The 27,173-nt window shown below is 44.6% G+C and overlaps 1 protein-coding gene across 2 annotated transcripts in view; it reads left to right on the top strand.

Moving 5' to 3' along the window:
* Window positions 1-11,302, top strand: part of LOC134577945 (membrane-spanning 4-domains subfamily A member 4A-like) — a 36,800-nt gene extending 25,498 nt beyond the window's left edge. For both annotated transcript variants that reach the window (XM_063436891.1, XM_063436892.1), the window contains exon 7: window positions 10,873-11,302. In XM_063436891.1, the coding sequence (XP_063292961.1) occupies window positions 10,873-10,980 (108 nt within the window). In that variant the 3' untranslated portion in view covers window positions 10,981-11,302. The remainder of the gene's footprint in view (window positions 1-10,872) is intronic.
* Window positions 11,303-27,173: the final 15,871 nt, after the last annotated feature.

The following is a 27,173-nucleotide window of genomic DNA, read 5'->3' as shown; positions in this document are numbered from 1 at the left end:
TAGTCACATGGCTTTTTCAGTAGAAAGAAGGCAAAACTCTCCTTCTCTACTTGCAATCAGCACGTGGCTGTTGAAATGAACTACAAATATAAGTCAGTGGACACACATTTATTTAGTATATATTGATGGGTGTAAAATCACATTGAAGTTACTTGCTACTCAGCAAATTCTGGTATCCAACAAACAAATGCCATACTCAGACACATGCACTCTACATCCCATTTAAGAATGATTTGACACGTTATTAGGTCCCACTGGGCACCTGCCACCATGTCTCTTGCTGTCGGAAGGACCTTCCACTGACCTAAGTTCAGCCGTACAAGCCCACTCTTATTGGTGCACAGAGATTCTACTCTCTTGATGGTCACTCTGTGGTGTCGCCTCATGGACATTGTCTTCTTTGTTCACATACATTGTTTTCTTTATTCTCTATCCTTCGTAAAAAAGCTGAAAGGGCAGCTTCAATCAGACCCTATATAGGATAAAGAAGTTATCCTTTTGCAGTCAGCAAGGTCACTATACAATAATGTAAGAGAAACAAAAGAATTGGGAGTACAATACAGAGAAAGTGTCACTGTTATATGACCCAAATACGCAGAATGTAAACCCACCAAAGAGGGACAGAGAAAGTACCTATACTGGTCTTTAGAGCGGTTGGGCTAAACTATTTTGAATAATTATTTAAATATGAATGTCAGAACAAGTCGAGGTCAAGGGGAGCCAGAAATCACAATAACAAAAGCCAAAGCCGGTTCAAGGAAGCCAGAAAAACATAATAGTGAGGGAATAGCCGGGTCAAAATACCAAAGGACTATAGATAAGATACAAAATGGTAGTAAAATAGTAGTAAAATCACAAAAGGGGCAAAGGAGACCCAGGTGGGGGATAAGAGGGACTAAAGAGTCACAAGAGAGGGTAAAATATACAAAAGCAGCAAAAAAGGGGGGGTAAGATACACAAAAAAGGCAGAAACTGGGAAAATAGGAGTAAGATACGCAAAAGAGGAAGTAAGAGTAAGACAAAAGGGGTGTAAAAGACAAAAAAGGTGGGTAAGAGACATACATGGGTAAAAGAGGTTAAGACATGGGTAAAAGAGGTTGAAAAACAAACAAGGACCTGGGGATCAATTTCACAAAACAAGAACACCGCCTGCTCTACATCAACAACTACCGTGTTTCTCCGAAAATAAGACCGGGTCTTATATTAATTTTAATCACAAAAAACACACTAGGGCTTATTTTCAGGGTAGGGCTTAGAGCCAGTCTGTTAACCGGTGTCCGCGCTGTGTAACCCCCCCAGAGACCCTCACCTCCCCCTCCCTGTAATATTCTCCCCTCCCTCCCTCCCTGTAATACTCCCCCCCTCCCTCCCTGTAATACTCTCCCCCCTCCCTCCCTCCCTGTAATACGCCCCCTCCTTGTAATACTCCCCCCTCCCTCCCTGTAATACTCCCCCCTCCCTCCCTGTAATACTCCCCCCTCCCTCCTTGTAATACTCCCCCCTCCCTCCCTGTAATACTCCCCGCTCCCTCCCTGTAATACTCCCCCCTCCCTCCCTGTAATATTCTCCCCCTCCCTCCCTGTAATATTCTCCCCCCTCCCTCCCTCCCTGTAATGCTCTCCCCCCTCCCTCCCTGTAATACTCCCCCCTCCTTGTAATACACACCCCCTCCCTCCCTGTAATATTCTCCCCCCTCCCTGTAATATTATCCCCCCTCCCTCCCTGTAATACTCCCCCCTCCTTGTAATACTCCCCCCTCCCTCCCTGTAATACTCCCCATCCCCCCTCCCTCCCTGTAATACTCCCCCCCCCCCCTCCATCTTCTCCTCACCTCCCCTGTAGCGTGGCCGAGCTCCTCTCTGGTCTGCGACCCGGCCGGACTGACCTGGAAGTGCACACTCAGTGTGCACTTCCTGTCAGTCCGGGCAGGTCGCGGACCGGAGAGGAGCTCGGCGACGCTATAGAGGCTATAGAGCTCTATAGGCTATAGAGCGCTCAGGCGGCTGAGGCATTTAAAGGGCCGGCAGGTGCCGGCCCTGCCTAGGTCTTATTTTCGGGGTAGGGCTTATATTGCAGCCCACCCCGAAAATTCCGCACATAACAAATTAAACTACATAACAAATAACAAATTAAACTACCCCAAACATTCCTCAAGATAGCTCAGAAAGTGATTAACACATTTATTTGGGCACCCAAAAAGCCAAGGACAGCGGCAAACATTATGTACCTACCATACAAATTGGGGGGCATAGGCCTACCACACCTCACCACGTATTATAGAGCGGCCATCATGAGCCAACTCATAACAACGTTACACCAATCCTCAACACCAAACTCATGGATAGACATTGAGGCGGCACACGCAGATGGACAACACATTACTTCTCTTGTTTGGCTACTGCCACAACACAGGAGAAAACACATACACATGGCTCCTACAACTGCGACAACACTGAGAGAATGGGACAGACATCACAAAATCCATAAAACGAACACAACACTGTCACCCGCAATGCCACTTTCTTCTTTCACAGAACTCATACCCTTTGTGAACATCGCCACTTAGAACACAACAGGTTTGAGTCACCTATACCAGCTATATGACCAACACAAACTTATACCATTTAACCAGCTGCAAAGGGAATACAAACTCCCTAACTCAGAATTTGCACACAGGCAGATTGGCTCCTGGCTGGGAAAACACAAACATTTACTTCCCTCAAAAGACAGGTGGACGAACCTTACAGCCCTAGAGCAAATCTGCCTACAGAACAAACAGCCTTCACATCCATTATCTAAGATATACAATCAAAACTATCTAACAAAATCCCCACATGACCTTACATTTGTCCAAGCTTGGGAAACAGAATTGCGTAAGAGACTAACGGACGACCAATGGGCACACATATTCTGCGCAAACAAAACCCTAACACTGAACACGTCCCATTTGGAAATAAGTAGGAAAATACTGTACCGCTGGTACTTAGTCCCTACACGAATGAAACATATTACACCGGCACATTCAGGGATTTGTTGGAGATGCAACAAACACCCAGGGACAAGGCTGCACATGTGGTGGACATGCCCAGATCTGGGGAAAATGTGGACAGACATACACTCCCTAATACAAAAGGTGACCAAGACTAACCTACCACAAGCACCTGAACACTACATCCTCCAGTGCCTACCAACTAGCATTAAAAAAGCTGACGGATACTTAATATATCACATTACTTCCGCCGCACTCACAAATATAAGCAGAAAATGGTTGCAAACAAAACCTCTGCACATAAATGAATGCATTCAACAAATTGAAGATACAAAAAAGTATGAAATGGCGGCTAGAGTGCATAGACCCCCACAGGCATACTGGAGGGTGACGTGGGAAAGGTGGAACAGACACCAACACACGCCACAAACCCACTAATACAGAGTAAAGGCTCCAACGACAGCTAACAATAATGAACAATAACGAATTGTAGTGTCACGGAAAACCACAAATGATGCACCAAGGTAAATGACACAAAATGAGAAAACACATATAAAATGGGTAGAGGCAACAAGGGTCGACCCTCTTCCCTACTCCCTCCCTCCCCTCCCCAGTTCTTTGGGGAACAGTATCCTGGTTCTACCTCCAAGTTCAACTCCCCATACCAATCCCAACCAGCAGGGCCGGATTAACATAGGGGCTGATGGAGCTGCAGCTCCAGGCCCATGGAATAGGCCCATTGTTTGTTTTTTTTTACACACTACTCTTAGGGTTGCCAGGTATTTCTCATGTATTTCTTAGGGTTGCCAGGTATTTCTCATAAGTATTTCTCAGGTATTTGAGGCTGCCTAGCCGGTGCCGGTATTGCAGTAATACCGGCAATACAAATGTCTGTCTCAGTATAAACATAGATTATTCTGCAATACCAGCGCCGGCCAGTAGGGGTCTCTGTTTGTGTGGAGAGAGGCAGTGATAAGAAGTTACAACATCTCCCTCCCTGCCTCTCTCTACTCACTGATCTGCGGGGGAGCAGCTCAGTCCAGACAGCAGCTCCGAGACATGGGGACGCTGAGACATTGGGACACTGGGGAACATGGGGACCCTGTGCATGGACGTCCAAAGGAATTTTTCCGATCGGGGCTGCGGGGGGGCATAATTGTAATGACATCCATGCTTGGCCCCTTTTTGACAGTGTCATGAAAGGGAAGGAGCATAGCAATTTTCACATAAAGCAAGGATGAATAGCGTTTTCACAACTATGGTGTCAGGAATATATGTTTGTATTCCTGACACTATAGTGTTGCTTTCATCAAATTACAGGAACATTCTTGTCACCATAACAACTTTATCTAAATGAAAATGCTGTGATGCAAGGAGGCCCCTGGGTGCTCTTTCTTTGAAGGGGTGAAACCGCTCTCAAATGGTTTACCCCCAAAGGCGTCCTTCAGCTCCAGATCTCCAGGTCGCTCAGTGGTATTCAACTTCTGAAACAGAGTGTCAGGAAGTGCAGATTGACGTTGGGCATGGGTGCCGCTGATTGGCTAGAGTGGTCAGCTGACACTCTAAGCCAATCGCTAGTTCCCGATTCATAAAAAGGTTTTACGTTTTTATGAATGGGGAGCTACTGATTGGCTTAGAGTGCTAGCTGACCCATCTAGCCAATCAGCGGCACCCCTACCCAGCGGCCGTCTGTGTTTCCTGACACTCAGTAAATAAAAGTGAACACATTAACACTGATATTGTTTGTTTTTACCTGGGTTTTTACCTTACATGAGAAGGTCCAATGTTTCCTTGCCAGGCCCAGGTACCAACGCCTTATGATGTGGTGTCCAGAATCAAGTGCTCCAATCTCATTTTCTTCTCCTTCATTTGACACAGTCTTCTTTGTCTTCTGAGGCTACTTCTGCTCCTTTACCTTTCTGCTACTTTCTGCTTATTTTGCGCCCTTCTGCTCCTTTCTCTTTCTGATCCCTTTCTGATCCTTGATGGCTCTTCCTGCTCCTTGATGGCCCTTCCTGCTTCTTGCAGACCCTTCCTGCTTCTTTCTGCCCCTTCCAGCTTCTTGATCCTTTCTGTTCCTTCTGATTCTTCCTGCCCCTTCCTGCTCCTTGCTGCCCCTTCCTGCTCCTTGCAGACACTTCCTGCTCCTTGCAGACCCTTCCTGCTTTTTGCAGACCCTTCCTACTCCTTTCTGCCCCTTCTTTCTCCTTGCTGCCCCTTCCTACTCCTAGCTGCCCCTTCCTACTCCTAGCAGACCCTTACTACTCATTGCTGACCCCTCCTGCCCCTTGCAGACCCTTTCTACTCCTTGCTGACCCCTCCGGCTCCTTGATGCCTCTTCCTACTCCATGCTGCCCCTTCCTACTCCATTCTGCCCCTTCCTGCTCCTTGCAGACCCTTCCTGCTCCTTGCAGACTCTTCCTGCTCCTTGCAGACTCTTCCTGCTCCCTCTTCCTACTCCTTGTTGCCTCTTCCTGCTCCTTGCTGCCCCTTCCTGCTCCTTGCTGCCTCTTCCTACTCCTTGCTGCCTCTTCCTACTCCTTGCTGCCTCTTCCTATTCCTTGCTGACCCCTCTTGCTCCTTGCAGACCCCTCCTGCTCCTTGCAGACCGTCCCTACCCCTTCCAGCTGCCCCTTCCTATTCCTTGCTGACCCCTCTTCTACTCCTTGCTGACCCCTCCAGTTCTTTGCTGACCCCCCCCTGCTCCTTGCTGCTCCTTCTACTTTACCCTCCTGCTCCTTGAAAACCTTTCGACCCCTTCCTGCTTCTTGCTGCCCCTTTCTATTCCTTGCTGACCCCTCCTGCCCCTTGCAGAACCTTTCTGCTCCTTCTACTTTACCTTCCTCTTTGCGGTCTCCCCCACCCCCCATCCCTCACTTACCTGCTCTGTAGGCTGCCTCTGTGCTGCTCCCCTGCGGTTTTAGTCATGAGAGAGAGGCAGGGATAAGCTGTAGCTTTCTGCCTTTCTCCATTCACAGTGCCACCTACTGGCCAGCGCTGGTATTGCACTGTATTCTCACACTAAAACGAAAAATAGCAGCACACGCTGAAAAATCCGGGGGGGGGGGAGAGGCCAAGTACCCCCCTTTACCCCCCATTCGGACGCCCATGACCCTGAGACACTAGGGACACAGTGGCCCATTCTCCCAGTGGCCCTTAGTCTGTGTCCCCATGTCTCCCAGCCACTGTCCCTAGTGTCTCAGTGTCCCCATGTCTCCCAGTGTCCCCATGTCTCTAAGTGTCCCCTAGTGTTCTAGTGACATCAGGACACGGGGAGACATGAGGACACAGACTCTAAGGGACACTGGGAGACATGGGGATACAAACACTAGGGGACACTGGGCGACACTGGGCGACTTTGAGACATAGGAGACATGGCAGTGTCCCCATGTCTCCCAGCCAGTGTCCCTAGTATCTCAGTATCCCCATGTGTCCCTGGTGTCTCTCAGTGTCTGTAGTGTGCCAGTGTCCCTAGTGTGTCAGTGTCTCAGTGTTCCCTAGACTCCCAAAGTCCCCTAGTCTCCCAATGTCTCTGTGTCCCCATGTCTCCTAGTGTCTCAGTGTCCCCTAGTATAAAAGAAAAAATCTCAGGCACTCACTGTGATAGATTTAGGCAGGTTTATTGGACGCCGCAATGTTTCGACCTGTACCCAGGTCTTTATCAAGTCTCCAATGCCCCTTATGTATCAGTGTCCCCTATGTATCAGTGTCTCAGTGCCCATAGTGTCTCTGTGCTCGTAGTGTCTCTGTGCCCGTAGTGTCTCTGTGCCCGTAGTGTCTCAGTGTCCCCTAGTATAAAAAAAAAAATCTCAGGCACTCACTGTGATAGCTTTAAGCAGGTTTATTGGACACCGCAACATTTTGACCTGTACCCAGGTTTTTATCAAGTCTCCAGTGTCCCCTATATATCACAGTGTCTCAGTGCCCCATGTCTCCCCGTGTCCCCTCGCGTCTGTCACCCAGTGTCCCCAAGAGTCTCAGATTTCCCAGATCTCCCAGTGTTCCCTAGTATCTGTGTCCCCATGTCTCCCAGTGTCCCAATGTCTCTCAATGTCCCCTAGTGACATGGGGACACTGGGAGACATGAGGACACAAACACTAAGGGACTGGGAGACATAGGGACACAGACATTCCCCCTTTTTGTGTATGTTCGCCCTTTCGGACGTTCTGGTTATGTGATTTGTGTCAGAAGCCCACCCTTTTACCGCATCCATAGACTTCCTGCTTTACTGGACACTGCTGTTAGGGGGTATGGGTTTACTTGAAAGATGAAAGCATGAGATTAGCAAAGGGTATGTGTTTTCTCATAGTTGCATCCTATGAGTTTCCCTAGAGCATCATCTCCATCAGATACATGACACTTAGGAGGTAGGACTGTTTTAGTGTTTTTGGTCAATAAGATTTTGTAATTAGGCCCATCATAATTATCAGCACCAGGCCCACTGGGGTCTTAATCCGGCCCTGCCAACCACAATTAGGAACGTACAGTACATTTCTAAGTTAAGACCAGAAACCAGCACAAACAGCACCACCACTAGAGCTCATCTGGAATAAAGAGCTGAGAGAATTATAATATGTATGATGTAACAAAGTATGGTGTAACTTAAGAATCTTTCATCTCAAAAATGTACCATGTTGGAATGTAAATCTGTAAACATTGTAAAACCATAAAAATTGCAAAAAAACAAACAAACAAGGACATAAAGGGTGATTAGAAAAAAAACACATAAGGAGGGTCAAGAGATACACACAGGTAGAGAGGTATGCGGATAAACACACACAATTTTTGATTTTTCTTGCAGGGGACAGGAACATAAAGTTTTGCCCTGGTTGCCGAGTAACCTAGGTATGACTCTGATCTCACTTTGAGGTTTTATTTCTCTTGTAAGAGATTCATAAATCCAGGTTTTGGGAGAACAGATACTGTGTGTAATACAGAGATACAGTGTGTAATACAGGGATACAGTGTGTAATACAGAGATACTGAGTGTAATACAGGGATACTGAGTGTAATACAGGGATACAGTGTGTAATACAGGGATACAGTGTGTAATACAGGGATACAGTGTGTAATACAGAGATACTGTGTGTAATACAGGGATACTGTGTGTAATATAGAGATAGTGTGTGTAATACAGAGATACTGAGTGTAATACAGGAATACTGAGTTAAATACAGGGATACTGAGTGTAATACAGGGATACTGAGTGTAATACAGGGATACTGAGTGTAATACAGGGATACTGTGTGTAATACAGGGATACAGTGTGTAATACAGGGATACAGTGTGTAATACAGGGATACTGTGTGTAATACAGAGACACAGTGTGTAATACAAGGACTATTGGAGAGGGGGGCAGTAAATGTAATATAATAGAATTAAGGGAGGAAGACATGGAGAGGGGGGCAGTAAATGTAATATAATAGAATTAATGGAGGAAGACATGGAGAGGGACATGGCACTAAAAGACTGTGTCCACTCTGGGCAGCAGCCAGCTGACCCCTGTGAGTCAGACTGGGGCTGCCGGGAGTGGACAAGGGGGACATCGCCACTAAGTGCCATGTCCCCTGAGCATTCAAAGGTTTGGTTTTATATTTTGTGTCTCCAATATGTACTGTGATTGTTTTCCCTTGTGTATGTCTTGCTAGTACTGCATTGCAGAACATTTAAAAGTTGACAGTTGACAGTTAACTCCTGGAGCCATGAATAAAAATTGTCAGTTGACTCCCAGGCTATGTGTCGTGTGGTCCTTGGGAATGGGAATTGTGCTGTGTGTCCTGCCTTCTGTGTGATGAATCCTGAGTACCAGCGGAGAGCCCTTGGATTAACCCGCAACAAGGCTCCCATTGGCCCACGTCATTCCGGCAATGACATCCGTGAGGACAAGGAACAGGACATGGCTAGCTTTGTATCCAACCTTGTGCAAATGGGGAGTTTGCGGTTGTGCAAATGGACTGTTTGCGTTTTTTTTGTGGTGCGTTAAACGGGGAGTTTGGTCTGTCACTGTGAAGCGGGCGTAACCCTTACACTACCTGATCGATACAACATCATACCTGATGTTTTAAAGCACGTTATTCCAAACAATTTAGGAATGTTAGGGGTCTCTGAGGACAGGTGTCAATCCATATGTCAAGGTGTCAATATGTCATATGTCAGGTGTCAATCCATATCCATTGTGATTTAGGAATGTTAGGTGATTTATGCCCTTTATAGATTAAAACCAGACTCTGCATCAGCTATGTAATTTTCCATGGGAGTTTTGCCATGGATCCCCCTCCGGCATGCCACAGTCCAGGTGTTAGTCCCCTTGAAACAACTTTTCCATCACTATTGTGGCCAGAAAGAGTCCCTGTGGGTTTTAAAATTCGCCTGCTTATTAAAGTCTTTGGCAGTTCGCCCGGTTCGCCCATTCGCGAACATTTGCGGAAATTCTCGTTCGCCATTTGCGAACCAAAAATTTTATGTTCGCGACGTCACTATCCTTCAAATATGAATTATTGCAGGAGATTAACCCCTTAAGGACCAAACTTCTGGAATAAAAGGGAATCATGACATGTCACACATGTCATGTGTCCTTAAGGGGTTAAAAAAGTGAATATTGGGGGCGGGGCCTGACCGCGGAGCTGGATGGACGTGGGGCACCTCAGCTCCATGCTGAAACAAAAATATCCAGCCTAAAACTACCTTATCTTCCCCCAAAAAACACCCAACAGCTGTTAGAAGGCAGAGGGGAGCCGAGCAACAACTCTCAGAGGAGCTGTCTGCCCCCGTCCTACCGGCGATGCTGACTGCTAGGCGGATAGGATTGCGGCCTGTCGTGAGGCTCTGGCGGGAGAAGTGGCCGATCTCCCGTGCTTAGTCCGGTGGGACCTCTCACACGCCTACTGAGGGCCCCGTTCTCCCCCCTGTGGGCCGGGGTAACTATGGCAATCCGGGCGGTGAAACGATCAACAGGGACCGCGTGGCAAAATCCAAGATGGCCGCCGCATCCATTATAAGCCGGAGAATGGATTTAAAGGGTGCACATTCATCACGGAGGCTCGGCACATATTTGCAATATCTGAGGCAACATCTTCCACTGTTACCAGCGGATCTGCGGGACTATAGTGGGATACTGACCCTGCCTAAACATGGAGGCTTCATTCTATATCTGAGGCTGATGCCAGAAGTCACATAAGAACGTACTCCTGGAGAAAAAGTACCTAAGCTTTTAAGCAATCAGCGTGGAACATAAGGGACTTGACTACAGCCAGGGTTCCAGCCGATACAGCACAGCTGCTGGAGTACCTGAGCGGCTGCTAATCATATATAATTACAATCCAAGCAGAGCACTGTTAGCATTTCATTTTCAGTATTGCCTTTTGAGTTTATTATAGTTGATCTTGTTTTTGCAGATCCGAACAGAAATCATTAAGAAATCACTTAACAATGACTGAGCCCACATGTCTACTCTATCCGGCTAGCCCAGCAACTCGCTGCCCCCTGGTGGTCCCATTTAATCAGTATAGAGAAATCTGTACTTGATGTTATCTTGCATAAGCCTTTACCTCACTGATTATACCATAACTACTTAATTAAGCATGCACAGACTAGCTATAAAAGTGTTATTCATTTGTACTAAGCCTGTTATATCGTATACATTTAAAATGTGCTGTTTATCCTGCCATGACATTGTATGACATTGAATAGCTTGTACACGCCATCGTGGCACTGCAAGCATGTTGTAACTGAATGCACAAGAAAAATAAAGAATTACAAAAAAAAAGTTAATATTTTTATAAAATAATCAATTCTTGCAAAATGTTGAAAATGTGAATGATTTTACTTAATAACTTATATACTATGTTGCCACTAACATAATTGTATTTGTCTATCATTTTAGAAAGAAAATATTTATCAAACCCCAGTAGTAAATGTTGGCGATAATACGACTGCTGCTGTTCCTACTGCCCTAACCAGAGATGAATCGAATACTTATGTCAATAATTAGGTCACTTCTAAGGGAATCAAGATTTTAAAAATAATTACATATTTCTTAAAACATCAGGACCAGAGTTTTAAAGTTGTTGCACACGTTATATATGACCCCTTATATTTTACATGCACTTTTTACATTTTCATCAATACTTTGCAGTTGTTGAAATGGCTTTGTGAAATATTAAAAATAACTTTTTTTCATCTTTGTTTTTCTGCAAACTAGCAGCTCCTCAGCTGACATTGTATCATTTCCTCTTTAGATGTAACCAGTTTCCTTTTTGGAGCCAATCAATGTGAAGCAATGATTCTGCATTAAAATAATTATTATCACACTATTAGATTTTGCATATTACAGATCTAATGCAATGAAAGACATATAGTCCCTGCTTTGCTTCCATTTCATAAGGTTCAAGAATGCAGGAGATAACATCAATTGAATAGGTTAAATAATACAAGTTACTTTCTTAAGGACAGAACAGCATAATATTTATAATAAGCTATTATGGCTAACTTAGTATATGCTTTCTAATTACAAGAATAAAATAATACATTACGGTTACTCAATTGTAGAACTACATCCACACTAACATGAAAAGAGAAAGAATAGGAAGCCTAATATAGAAAAAATCTATAGGCAGGCGGAGGGGTTAACCCTGATTGAGAATTGCAAGAAAGGAGAGAAACACTATCCTAAAAGTAGATCATTAAGACATAACTTTTAATTGTGAAAAATCAATCATTAATGTGTGAAAAGAAAAAGAAAATAACTCAGAAAACCCATATGTATATACAGGGATTAAAGGAGAGATAATAAGTGAAGTAAAACAATTATTAAACTGATTGACACAAATTAAGTGTCAACACAGACAAAGACAAAAACAGAATGTCTAGCTAGAAGTATTGGCTAATAGGTAGACTTGGGCAAGTCACTGGAAACTTGTTACAATTAAAGTAACTATTCAATGTTGCAGTATAATTGTAGCAACTTGTATGTATAATTGCCAGAAACTCAGATTTGATTAGTCCAATACGGATTGAACAGAATGTATGAGTAGATGACTATCAAAAAAATAGATAGAGCTAGACAATCGAAAAAAGATGTCAAATCTGCCTGTAAATTATTTACAGGCAGATTTGACATCTTTTCGTTTGTCTAGCTCTATCTATTTTTTTTTCCATAGTGTTTCTCTCCTTTCTTACATCCACACTAACACAATCACAGCTGGGAAGCCCCATAGCTGCTTTTGCCAGGTGTCTCAGGTTGATCAAGAAAGATTCCACACAATGTGTCCATTCGTGGATGAGGCTTCTGACAAGACTTAGAAACCATCCCAGCTATCATAATCATACAAAAAGGGGATTACCCAACTAGTTTATACAAGGGACATGCACGCTTTATACATGCAAGAGTGCAGCTACTCTTATTTTGCAAGACTTCAGCCAAAACCGGACACTGGCCGGACTCTCTCATTAAAACATAAGTCAGCCTCTGTAGCCTGCCTTTGTCCCATAGTGCTTCCTACTGCCTCCTCTTCCCCAGGTATGCAAAAATTAACTTCTGGAGCCCTTAACTAATACAAAGGAAACACTAAAACATTAGGAATACAAACCTGTTTTCCTAACACTTTAGTGTTACTCTCGCGAGTTATGGAGGTCCAACCCCCTTTTCCCAAAAATAATTAATACAATTAAGATTTTTGCTTACCAAAGTACCTGTTTTACTATTGTTATATATCTTTCCCAATAAAGAACATTTGTGTACTTGCAAATCTTAATTATATTTATAAGTGTGGTAACCGATATTTGACAGTGGTTTGTGATTGCCACAAATAGGCGAGATCCTGTGACTGGTAAAGAAACCCATAGATTACTTATAATCAAGGAGGTAAGTCTTTGGATTGGTAACTCACCATATGACAGGTGAGCAATGTACATTTTATTTTACGAACAGGGATATTCACTAAAGAGGGAACTTACTAAAGTGATTTCAAAGTTTTTTTTAAAAAAATTGTGATCAAAATAGCTCAAAACCAACGGTTCTCCAAGAAAATTCTGTTTTTAGTTTGGCTATTTTGGACTTAAAATTCACTTTGAATTCCAGTCAATTCTCACTTTAGTGAATATCCTGTAATTTTTTTTTTTTTATTAAACAAACTGTGTGAAGTATCAAGATTTCCTAAAATTGTTTTATGCATTCCCCCAAATTATGTTCTAGTGACATATAATGAAGCGATATACAAAAACACTTAAAGTGACACTTCACTGCAAAAATACAAAAATAAAAAAATACTATATAGTAGATATACCCCCAATGAAAGAATGTCTGCATTTAATTATACATTGTTTTCATTGAGATTATATAAAAAATAGCTTGCAAAAGTTACAGTCTTCTCAACCCCTCCCCTTCTTCCCCAGCACAGATTGTCTGTGGCTGCCCAATCACCAACTTCCCATTGTAGTTCAATGAAAAGTCTTTGCAAGGAGGTGCTCTGGACAATTGTTTGCCCCTTTTGCGAGGACAGTCGCTAGAATGACCTCATCATGTGGGCTTCTGGTGGTGGCTTTGAAATAAATAATGAAGAGAACACATCCCTGTCTACCATTATTTCCCTACCAATGGGTGAGTGTTATTAAATTTAAAAGAAAGAAAAACCTGTGTGGAAAAAATCTATATTTACCTTCAGAAGTCTTTCTTCTAAAATTTTCTTCTCTTTGGTCAAAAAAAAAAAAGGCCAAAAAAATATATTACATCCAAACTGTATTATTGAAAATAAAAAAGAACCAAAGCAAAAAAAAAGAAAAAATAAACATTTGGTGCCCACTAGTGTTTTTTGGGAAGTATTCTTTTTGACAATTTCAATTATATTTGGGACAAAACAACCAATATATCCATTAAAACAGGTGCTTAGTGATATCAATGTACACCTTTTGTACAGCTGCTACCACTTTAGTACGTGTCCTTCCAAAACACTACACCCCCCAATCACTTCAGGAAAACAATATAGTTGGGGGGGGGGGGGGGCAGGGCCTGGCAGCAGACCTAGACAGAAGCATACTAGATCGGCTCTGCTTCCATACCGACAAAATCAGCGATCCCTGATCATACCCCACAGACCTACTGGGGCAATGGGACGAAAAATCGAAAAACATAAGCCGGACAAACCCAAACGAGGAGTCAATTTTGGCGATTTGTTCCACCAAGCACAAGGCCCAAAATGGCTGCTGGCTTGGAAGACTACACAGACTCCTCGAAGGATCTGAGCCTGAATGACTGCACCAGCGGTATGTTTGCCCCACTGACACAGCAGATTCATAGAATTGGAAATCTGAACCAGTCACCACAGAGACTCTAAAAAACTATGCTGGGTGACTTGCAAAAGGTAATCCAGGCTGACGTAGCCCAGCTTCGGTCGGACCTTACGGGCCTGGTCGCATTAGGATGGTGGAGGCGTCCTCACAAAAACAGGCCCCAAGCCATAGTAGAACTCCAAACCGAGCTGCAGGCGCTGAAAAAGCAACAGCTGACCTAGCGTGTTGCCGTGCTTGAAGACCTCAGACGTTGCAACAACATAAAAATCCGAGGTGTCACCAAGGATGTCCTAGCAGAGGAACTCCCGCACGTGATGCAAAGCCTCATCGGAGCCCTACTTGCGCCCAAACAAGCCAGGAATACAAAATTTGACGCAGTCTTCAGGGTACCTAAACCTTGGAGAGCTCCAGCAGTGGCTTCCGGTGACCTTGTGGTGAGATTCTGTGCCTACGTGGATAAAGTAACAGTTTTTTCTGACCTCAAGAGGACTACACCATATAGTTTTGAAAACATGACCCTTTCCTTTTACATTGACCTGTCAGGAGATACCCTGCAATGGAGACAGTCGCTACAGCCCTTCATGGCGCTACCTAAGGAATAACAATATATTACCACTGGCGCTCGTTAAGGGCTCTTCAAATCCTGCATAACAATATGGTCCACTCAATTACAGATCTGAAGGTAGCTGCCGCTTTGCTGCAACTCGGCCTACCAGAAGACTCTCTAACTCTCCATAAACTCCCAGAAAAAGACAACACCGCACACAGTTGGGGTCCATCAAAGATTATGCCACTTGCACCTCAAGGAGGGATGCCCGATGCCTATTCCGCAGCCACAACCTAAATCAAGGGACTCTCAGCCCCACTATGCCCTCTACAGTCGTAAGGACATCTACCTTTTGCGGTTCAAAGTTCATTAATGTTATTTTTTTAATCCTTACTTTTAATCTTTTCTCAGCGGAGCCTATAAAAATTTGATGGCATTCTCTACCTCACATTATGGGACTCATAACCCAATACCGACTGCCTCATTCATTGAGACTATATATGCTAGCGTTTTTGATTTTAGTTAAAAACCCTTATATATGATTTTATGACTTGCGCCAGTACATATCAGGTGCTATCCACAGCCCTTCTATGCCCTAATAACACACAAGGGCACCCCCCGCCCCTCCCCCCGAGGTGTATCAGAGTATAGCGTAAGGCCTACAGCCCAGAGTATAATATGCTACCTATGCGGCTTCACCACTGGCATAGGGTAAATGTTTTATGCAAGAATACCTAGATATTGCTAATCTATTTCAGGTTTTCGCTATTTATGCCTATGGGCCTATTTTACCCCACTCAAAATAACCCACGACAATTGTAGATTATGCTAGCTTTAGTGTACCTATAATCTTAATTTTATTAATGACAGGAGGCGAGTATTTGCTTAAGTCTCTCTTTACTAGAACTCCACAGCAGCACAGAAAACAACCAATCAGAAAAAAGTTAGGTACTATAAAACTCCCCTCCCCATGCATCCTCTTTCAAGCTGCGACAAAACAGAATAAAAGGCAGAGAACATCATGGGGAAGAAACGAAGTCCTAGATACGATGAATATAACGATGTCCACCATCCAAGTGTAACCGTCAAACTAGATAGTGTAGATGGACTGTAAACTGAAACGAGAGAAAAACAGAATCGAACAGGTTGATTATCCAATGAAATGTACTCTGAATAAACATGTAGGTACCCAACGTAGCAACAAAATTAACCTAATATATAAATATCCCAACCCTACTTATGGAAAAAAACACAGACATAAGGAACAAGCGACAGGTAGCAGAGACAACAAACAGAGTTGCATACTTACCTGATAATCTAAACTATAACCTTAAACAAGGGAGGGACAAGAATGGGTGGGAAATACTCGCCTCCTGTCATTAATAAAATTAAGATTATAGGTACACTAAAGCTAGCATAATCTACAATTTTATAACATGACAGGAGGCTTCGTATTTGCTGTTTCAACGCTCAGTTCACCAATCCAACGCTGTTTGTGTCGCTGGTAATTATTCCAGGAAATATCAGAGTAATCCTAATTGGACCTTCCAAATACGATAGATAACAGCCGACGGGTCAAAGAAGATGCCAACCGACGAAGAATCTCAGATACGGAAAAAAAGCACCATCCGCCGGTAAATCCATTGTACGTGGTGTAGCAACCTGTTTCCTAGAAGTCGGTCCATGAGCTGGTAGGCTGACCTATTAGCCACATTCCTGTAGTTGTATAACTTCGAAATCCGATCTAGGACCTAGGGTCGCGAGGAGAAAACTGACACCAAGTCTCAACTCATGACCCGTAAGGCAGCTCCTCCGATCGTGCCAGGGCCATTCGGCGATGCGGCCTTGCAGGGAGATCTCCAATTCCAAGGAATGCACCGAAGACCACCACCAAAATCGCAAAAGTAATCGAGGAGGAACTTTCGTACCTTCCTGTTCCACCCGGTGGGGTGTCACATCCGAGCATAAATTCATAATGCAGGCAATAGTGTGGCCAAACCAGCCGCATACTAAGTGATTCCAATATTCCAAACGGACTGTGTAAACTTCGGACGCCGTAGAGAAAAGGCTCCAAAGGACGTCCATTCAGGGTTCCGAACTGAACTTGGGTGGAGGAACGGTGGTCGACTATTCTGGGAATAGGGAATCCCAGAAATCTTCAAAGGAATGGAAAGCGCAAACAGGAACGCAGATTCCCATCCAGAAATGCCCCCGTCCAAGAGTGAAAGATGTTTGTGTAGGAGTCGTGGTATACCAGGTACCACCATAAGGTCTCGTAGGTCTCCTTGACGATAGTTGAAGAGTAGGGTAGCGCGAATCCAACAAAAACGGCTCCCGTGAGGAATAACTAGAGTATAGACGGAGGGTCCTCCATCTCCGAACCCTGATCACCAGGTATGCGTTTCGAGGAGACGGGGCAGTCCTGCCATCTTATCCCAAGATCTGATGACCGGGGAGGTCAAGACAAACCGGGTTTCCCGGTCTTACCATGTGAACCATACGTACGGTTTGTACCTTCAGAGCGGGTAATAGGCCCTCCTTAATCCTGTTACCCGAGCAAGGCAGAGCCCGTTTGCTCCATGTAGGTCCCCGTATCTCCTGCCACCTAAATATGGGAGAAAAACTGTCTGAGCAGTTGTTACAATGGTCTGGATATCCAAAAACAGAAAGCAATCCTCTGCTTTCTATGGTGCCGAATATACCCAAACCTGCACTCACATAATACCTGAGTTCCATCCGATAGCCGAACCATCTCCAGGAATGTGTATAAATAAGCGGGAGTCACCCCTCGTTATACCTCTGTGAGAATATCCCTCCATTGCAGGAGATAGACTAGAGGAATCCAGTCTAAATATGGATATCTTGCATGAACCAGGCAGTCCTCTATATCGGAACCAGTAGCACGGACGTCAGATCTACTTGAATGCAGGAGGGACGCCCCTCCATGTAGTCCTCGATGTCTTGCACAGGCACAAGCCTGTGTGATGAACAAACGGATGGCACCGTAGAGCGTCGAGTGTATGAGAGAGCCGCGCTCTCTACTAATGTGATCAAATAACGTGCTAACGTCCGGCTGATAGTCTGAGCGGGCCGTACCCGTAAATAACCAAACAGTAGAGTCTGCATCCATGACCGTACCTCTCTATGAGAATGTTTCCTCCAAACATGACCCCTGTATCCAGCTCAGTCCCTGGCTGAGGGAGAGGGAGGGGTGCGCCCTCTAATAACAAATCAGTGTCCGGTTCCGTATCTGAGAGGGGTTCGCTCTCTGCTCCAGAAGATAAAATGTCCTCGGATCGAAGTGATGGAGGGCCGCACCCTCCTGTGATCCAAGCTAGAGTCCCTAGAGACTCAGGGTGACCAACTAAGGGTACACCAAAAACGAGTATCAGCATAAGGCTGAGGGTAATCTACGGGAAAAACGATGGCAAAACTATCAACTGACCGTCCGGATCCCGTGCGCACGCGCGGGTTCCAGGCAGACCGTTGGTAGTCTGAGGAAAGCAGGAGACGTTCTCCGCAATCCACGAGCACCCGGGAGGTCGGAGGAGGTCAAGTCAGGCCTCTCGACGACCCGAGCAAAGGGAAAAGAAAGTCACGAAAAAACGAAAAAGACAACAATAACGTAGGTATGAGTAAAAACGCAAATTCTATCTCAGCTAGAAGGCAAATAGCAGGCCGGAAGGCAAGACAAGTAAGACCCACTGCACAGGGCCAGGAGCTAACCTTACGCAGGAATAACTACCGATAGCTATATGGATACCGGGAGGCAGATACGGAGTTAGTTGATAAAGACAAGGAAAACACCGCGTTCTCCTGTAGGTGACTGAGTACCGGTCCTTGCCAGTGCAAGGTTCTCCTTTGAGATGCGCCGTCGCCGGACTGGCGCAAACCGCGGACGTGTGTCCGAGTCTTCGTAAGAAAACTTGCCCTTCAGGTCTGAGGTTTAGGGCCTTCACCCTACCTACCATATCCAGATGGCCGTATAAGGTGTCCTCTTGGATAGTATGGCAATAGTGCTTGTCCGGACACCTGCCTATTTCCGTGTCACTGGTGGGCACTGGCTTCTCCTCAGTGATATTCCCCCAGGCCCGCGGCCAAAAGGGGGTTCGGCACCAATAGAGCAGGCCCAGCAGGCCAAACTAATGGACACAGGATAGTTGGCCAAGCAAATAGGCACCGACCTAGAAGGCCAGACAAATAGGCACCGACATAGGAGGCCAATAAATGGGGCACCGACCTAGCAGGCCGTTCTTATGGGCACAGACATAGCAGGTCGTTCTTATGGGCACAGACATAGCAGGCCAATCTTATGGGCACAGACACAGCAGGCCAATCTTATGGGCACAGACACAGCAGGCCAATCTTATGGGCACAGACACAGCAGGCCAATCTTATGGGCACAGACACAGCAGGCCAATCTTATGGGCACAGACACAGCAGGCCAATCTTATGGGCACAGACACAGCAGGCCAATCTTATGGGCACAGACACAGCAGGCCAATCTTATGGGCACAGACATAGCAGGCCAATCTTATGGGCACAGACATAGCAGGCCAATCTTATGGGCACAGACATAGCAGGCCAATCTTATGGACACAGACATAGCAGGCCGTTCTTATGGACACAGACATAGCAGGTCGTTCTTATGGGCACAGACATAGTAGGCCGTTCTTATGGGCACAGACATAGCAGGCCGTTCTTATGGGCACAGACATAGCAGGCCGTTCTTATAGGCACAGACATAGCAGGCCGTTCTTATGGGCACAGACATAGCAGGCCGTTCTTATGGGCACAGACATAGCAGGCCGTTCTTATGGGCACAGACATAGCAGGCCGTTCTTATGGGCACAGACATAGCAGGCCATTCTTATGGGCACAGACATAGCAGGCCGTTCTTATGGGCACAGACATAGCAGGCCGTTCTAATGGGCACAGTTATAGCAGGCCGCTTGAATGGGCACAGACGTAGCAGGCCAATCCTGGGTTGCGGATCATTATTATATTATCATAACATGGTATTTATATAGCGCCATTCTATTCCGCAGCGCTTTACAAGGGTATCGCGGGTAGAGGTCCCTAGAAATCGTAGATCCTCAGGGCATCCTGTGACATAGGACCCCTACACACCAACCCTTTTAGACAGCGTAATGCCGTGTGAATAACCTGAACCAGGACCGGCAGTCCCTAAATGCCCAGCAGGCAAAATAGTGGTATACCAGCCGTAGCACATACAGGCTGAACCTGGTCCAGTGATGATAGTGCTCATGAATCACGACATACAGCGTGATTAATTTAAAACTGAGAAGGCATGCACATGAAGCTGCAGACCTGTTTGAGAATTCGTCATCAGTATATGTCTCACCAGCATGCCATCTGAAAAGAAATAGAGTCAGCATAGAATGGTCTCTCATATCAATCTGAGCCAGAGATAGGTCTGCTTAGCTTTTTAAATACACCCAGGATAGTGAGTATCTTACTAGAGTAGTCTGGTCTCTGTCTCCATGGATGGACCATGTACATAAATACCGAAGCATAGGGACTGGTAGTTAACCATAATTTTGCAATATAAAAATTTCACGTGTCCTTGCATCATATAGATCCAACAAAAGATGATCCACGTGTTCCTTCAGCCAGCATGTAATTACACAACAGACTGATGTCTTGCTATACAGGGGATTTGAACTCATGGATGAAAATCCCCAGTGCAAGTCTGTAACCACTGAGCCACCATACATGTGCTTAGGCTATATCTAATAGGAGGTAGATAATGAGAGGAGAGTAGTGAAGAAAACAATGGACACATACCTTCATCACTTACAAATATCAATGTGAACTAAAATATGAATGTAGTCCAGATACTCGCAGAAATAGTGAGCTACCTGACTTCTGGCTCTGTATGTGCCCTGTTACAGAGCCAGACCCCAGTGGGGAAGAAAAACTCTGTGTCCGACCACCATGGGAGGAAGGGGGGGCGCGTTTAGCAGGCGCACCCCCCTCTATCTGGTCGGATGCACGTGGATCCAGGGGGGAGCCGCATGGCGAGGTGGCCATGTGCGTGAGCGATCCGGGCCACCGGGTACTCGCGCCTGACCGCGAGATACCCCGCGCGCCGGCAGACTCACCCTGGAGCACGGGGAATCAGAGGAGTTAGCCAAAAGCTAGTCTCCTGGAACCCCAAGCTAAGCGTCCATAGTCCGCGGTGAGGGTTAACCGCGGGGTGTTAGAGAGTGGGGTTGGGAGAAGAACGAAGGGGTTAACTGCCTGAATCCCTGGGAAACACCCCACAAAAAACACCACAATGAGAGGGGGCCACCCCAAGGAAACAGGGAAGCCCAGAGACAGTAAAAAAGGGGGGGGTAGTAACCCCAAACCACACAATATGAAAAAAAAAAAATAACCAAACAAAAACATAAAATAAATAGCTAGATATAGGAAGAAAAGTACAAACAAATATAATATATAAGATGTATATATAAAAAAATAAATAAATACATATATAAATATATAATATGAAAAATAAAATATAAAATATAAAAAATATAAATCCATAAAAAAATATAATATGATCACTAGAGTAACAAATATAAATAATAGATAAGTCAATCAAATCCCAGAGCCACCAACTAATAATAGCAGGAGGCAGAGGTACTCTGACCTGTACTGATGCGGAGCAGCAAAGAAAGAGGAAATGATGCATGGGGAGGGGAGTTTTATAGTACCTAACTTTTTTCTGATTGGTTGTTTTCTGTGCTGCTGTGGAGTTCTAGTAAAGAGAGACTTAAGCAAATACGAAGCCTCCTGTCATGTTATAAAATTTAAAAATAAAAACTCCTACTCACAGGCAATGTTAACCTGAGACGGAATGCACTGTAGCATGTATACTGTGATGTTTAATTTGAATAATATTACTTTTGCAAGCCCTCTCGCGCTGGGCACAAATAAATATATATATTTTTTTAAATGTTAACTAAATAAATAAAATAAAGTAGGCAAACAGACATAAAAATAAAAAATAAACAACAATATAGTTGAAAGAGACCCAAATCCTCACAATATAGGGATATTCTCAGAGACATTTGAAAAAAAAAAATATTTATACATGAATCCCCATATGTAATAAGGGTTCTGATAGAGTCATCTACTGAGAGTAAAAGGGGGTAAACCTACATTGAGCATAAAATACTCCAGACAAAACAACAATAATTCCTTTAAGGAAAGCAAACGTTCTTAACCTTCACCAATAAAAAACTTACATAAACTTTATTAGTTAATGGATTTAAAAAATTCATGATAGTCGAATACCACTTGAAACTAAGAGCTGTCTCATAGATCAATAGAACAAATGAAAGATTTAAAGGATGATACATTTCCAATGTATTTAAATCTGTTGATGAAAAGGTGATTGTGAAGAAATGACTCTGTTATCCGGTATTTCTGCATGTTTCTTGCTTTTTCTGTATGTTTTCAATCGGCAGATGGAACTGCCGAACAAAAGACCACCCCTGGCTCACTTAACTTCAAAGCCGGCATCACTTTCACCCTCTACGTGTGCGGCCAGCGTTCTTACTGCCGAACGCCACGTGGCAGAGAAAACCGTGGCCATCTTTTTTTCGTCAAACAAAGGCAGCGGGACTTGGTCGTCGAGTGTCTGGAACTAAAATCGGACACTCGACTTCCCGAACACCGGTCTCAATCGTACGCACGCTGGAACTATAGATACCGATTAGCTAGAAGAGCGCTTTTCGGTACAATTGTGCATACGAAGGAGGGGAACAATCGCTGCTAGGAGCCAGGGGAATCCATTTGGTACTTTTATTAGTTTTTCCCCTTTTTCTGAAGTGACCAGCAATAACCCTCAAACTTGTGGAACTATTTTGGGCAGCCCACCCCCGGTGACCCGGTCACAAAGGACTTCCAGAGATTTTGAGAACCCCTGATCAGGGCTATCAGGGGACATAGGATTTGTGGGGATACCCCATGTATAAAGGGGTGTTCCAGAAATTGGGGAGACTAGTGATTTTTCTGCCTGGAGATAATTAGGTTGCCACTGTATCAGCAGTGGTGTATCTTGGTTTTGTGCTGCCCTAGGCAGGACAAAACTCAGACACCCCCCCCCCCCCCGCGCGCACGCGCGCCACCCCCACCCAACCCTTCCCCCCTGCCCCGCCTTCTAAATACACACACATTCACTGACAGATACGCATACACTAGCTAACAGACACACACAGTCAGACACACACAGTCGGACACACACAGTCGGACACACACACACACACTAACAAACACACACAGTCGGACACACACACCAACAGACACACACAGTGAGACACACACACCAACAAACACACACAGTCGGACACACACACTAACAAACACACACAGTCGGACACACACACACACACACACACTAACAAACACACACAGTCAGACACACACACTAACAAACACACACAGTCGGACACACACACACTAACAGACACACACAGTGAGACACACACACTAACAAACACACACAGTCTGACACACACACTAACAGACACACACAGTGAGACACACACACTAACAAACACACACAGTCGGACACACACACACTAACAGACACACACACTAACAGACACACACTGTCGGACACACAGTCAGACACACACAGTCAGACACACACACTAACAGACACACACACACTAACAGACACACACACACACACACACTAACAGACACACACACACACACACTAACAGACACACACACTCACACACACTAACAGACACACACACTATCAGACACACACAGTCAGAGACACACACACTCACATTAACAAATTTTTTTTTATTTACTCCCCCCCCCCCCCTACCTTTGGGAATGCTGGGGGTGGGGGGGTTCTCCAATTCCCTGGTGGTCAAGTGGCTGCAGGACGGCACTGGCGGGCAGGCTGGGCGGCCGGCGAGGGAGCTCTTCCCCTGAGCTCTCTGCTCAGCTCCCTCGCGCGCCGCCCGCAGAGTGAGGCTGGGAGGCGGAGCCGGAATATGACGTCATATTCCGGCTCCCAGTCTCACTCTGCGGGCGGCGCGCGAGGGAGCTGAGCAGAGAGCTCAGGGGAAGAGCTCCCTCGCCGGCCGCCCAGCAACCAGCAACCAGCCCGGCATGTCTGTTACCCGCAAGGCTAACAAGACATTTGCCTTGGGCATTTGGGGGCGGCGTTTTTTGCCGCCCCCTGGAAAATGCCGCCCAAGGCAAATGCCTTGTTTGCCTCGCGGCTAATACGCCCCTGTGTATCAGACCTGATTATCTCCAGGGCTAGGGGAGGGAATTACATGTTTGTGTTGGGTGTGTTTTATATTTTTACTGTACACAATTGGATAAATGTTACTCCTCCCTGTGGGATGTCCCCTTGCATGGGGACCTGCATAAAAGGCTGTGTGTGTGAATAAAACTTAGTTCTACTTGTATCCTGATCCTGGACTCTGACTGTTATTTGGAATTCGTATGCTTTACCAAGGGAATTATCTTGTGAAGCCATTTGTATTTTCGTATGGATTTCGTTCCTTGTAGCTACCGAACGGAGGTCTCTCTACATTAGACTCTGGCGCTTCGGGAGGAAACTACCGAAAGAGGTTTGGCTAGACTTGGTTTCCTTACAGTGATCTATAAGACTCCCTTTGCATGGGTACATAAAGGAAGCCAAAAGTGGTTCCAAAACTATAAGGATAAGGAATTTGAGAGCAAAGATCTTTAAATTGTACCAGTAGATTACACAATCAGAAGGCAGTGATTATTAAAGGGACACTATAGGCACCCAGGCCACTTTAGCTTACTGAAATGGTCAGGGTGCAGTGTCCCTTTTGCAATTAGTGCTGCAATGAAAAACGTTGCAGTTCCAGAGAAACTGCAATGTTTACATTGCAGCTCTAAGTCTGATTCATTATTCAGTAAATTATATTTTTATTTTTTTTTCCTCTCCAACTATTTGTTTCCCTCAAATAATGTGTTATCTATGCACGTTGAAATGAAAATAAATCTGGACATTACATCTCGCAGTTGTTTGGCAGCCAGTGGGTTTAAAGTACAATTCTAAACACACACAGAAAACCTTCAGGCACCTTGCATGATAAATATTTAACAATTACAAAATAGATGAAATACTTTCAAAATACAGAAAATGTCACAAAACATTAAAAATTGAAAAAATAAAACATATACCTAAAGCTGACCATGCACGAGGGGATTGCTTATAATTCATAATTAATGGAACATTATAACATTAGGAATACAAGTGTGGCATGCTAGCCTTATTCAGTTATTGCAATAGGTCTGCTCTATACTTATTTTTTTTTTTTTTTTTTTTTTATCAAGTTTAGTTTCCCTCAGTCATTAAAGGGGACTGCTTGTATACAATGTAAATATTGTGTATACATGTGTGTTGTAGTGTTTCAGTATGCTGTGTGTAATTCCTAATTCTTGGTATAGTGAACAAACTTCTCTTGTGTTTCACCCATGACTTCTCCGTGTTGGCTTTATTTTTGTTAAAGGGCCACTCCAGATCCCTAAAGCACCTTTTGTTTTAAAAAAAAAAAAGGAAAAGCTTTTGTGTGAAGGGTGTGCCCTCTTTTTTAATTTTGGAAAAAGTGCAGATTTGAACAGAAAATTGATCTTGTCATGAACTAACCTGGTAACACCTCCCTTGGTCTTGCTACTTCTTGGTTTCGTTAGCTCAGTGGAACAAAACTCAAGAGACAGCAATTGTTCAGAGCAACTGTCTTGCAAATTCAGCTGCATTGGGAAGTCTGTGATTGGACAGCCACAGAAAGTCTGGGCTGGGTTAGAATGGGAGTTCTTGCAAAGGCTGCAGACAAGAGAAATGTAGGCTTTGCAAGCTGTTTTTAGATTTACCCTAATAAAAAAAAAAAGCAAAATTAAATGCGTGCAAGTTTTCATTGGGGATATATCTACTAAACAAATCATGTTATATATTTTGTATTTGGGCAGTGGAGTGTTCCTTTAACACTGCTTGAGGGTCCACAGCTCTGCCTAGGGCAGATATTACACACAACCTTCTAGCCATACTGATGTATATCAGCAATGGGCAATGTGAAAGGCTGAAGGCAGTCAGTTGACACACTCTGCCAATCACAGCCACCCATTTATGCCCAACTAATACGTCCTCATAAGCCCAAGCAGCGCAGAGGAGATGGGCTATTCAGGACTCTTATTTAGCATTAGAAATGGTTCAATGCTGAATGCCCGGGGACTTCAGACACTATAACCATATCAATTACATAAAGCGGTTATGGTGCCTACAGTGTCCCTTACAATAAATCATGACATGGTCTATTATTTCATGGGTTGTGGTTTATCGAAAGGTCGTATTTACCTCATTTTAAGACCTGCTAGGGAATAGATGATTATGTCCTGATATGTATTAAAAAACATAAAATTAAAAGAGGGTGTACTTACTTTTTCCCATAATTGTATGTGTATTTATGTGTGTGTAGGTATCTCTCTTGGATGGGTTAGTACACTGTAGGCACCCAGACCACTTCAGCTTATTGAAGTGGTCTGGGTGCAAACTCCCATCACCCTTAAACCTAGTTTGATAATTATTGCAGTTTTTATAAACTGCAATAATTACCTGCTAGGTTTAACTCCTCCTCTAGTGGCTGTCTACCAGATGGCCACAAGAGGGATTTCCGGCTGCTTATATACGATTTTATGTTGTCTAAACAATGCTGGACGTCCTCACGCTATGCATGAGGACTTCCAGCATAGCGGGAATCACCAAAGGAAAGTATTGAATAATGCTTTCTTGTGGGGAAATCCTAATGCGAGCATGGCCATTGCCACTCTTGCGAATTAGGTCTCCCCCGCCGGCAGATGTTGGAGGGGTAGGAGCGTGGGCGGAGTTGAGAAAGCGCAGAGGGACATTGGCACTGGACCCAGGTAAGTGACAGAAGGGGTTTGTTTTCCTGGCACTAGTTTCCCTATAAAGATTACCTTGTTTTCCTGACACTATAGTTTCCCTTTCAAATATTACCAAATCCTATAGAGCAGTGGTTCCCAAACCAGTCCTCATGGCTCACCAATAATCCAGGATTTATGTATCTCCCTTGATTATTGCAGTGAAGGTACTGAGAAAACCTGGATCGTTGGTGGGTTTTAAGGGCTTTTTGTGGGAACCACAAACTATAGAGTTCTTTTAATCCTGCAACTTTTAAAAGATCCAAAATAAGTACTTTTTAAAAGAAATGAGAGAATGTGAACAGAACACTGGGTTTCATCACAGGAAACTCTCCAGCCCTGGATGAGAAACCCTCCCTTCTAATGACATCACAGCCCATTAAGTCTGTAAACAA

This window comes from Pelobates fuscus, chromosome 11, assembly GCF_036172605.1.
Source record: "Pelobates fuscus isolate aPelFus1 chromosome 11, aPelFus1.pri, whole genome shotgun sequence".
Classification (NCBI taxonomy): domain Eukaryota; kingdom Metazoa; phylum Chordata; class Amphibia; order Anura; family Pelobatidae; genus Pelobates; species Pelobates fuscus.
The sequence above is the reverse complement of the archived record's forward strand: the minus strand, read 5'-3'. Positions and strand labels throughout refer to the sequence as shown.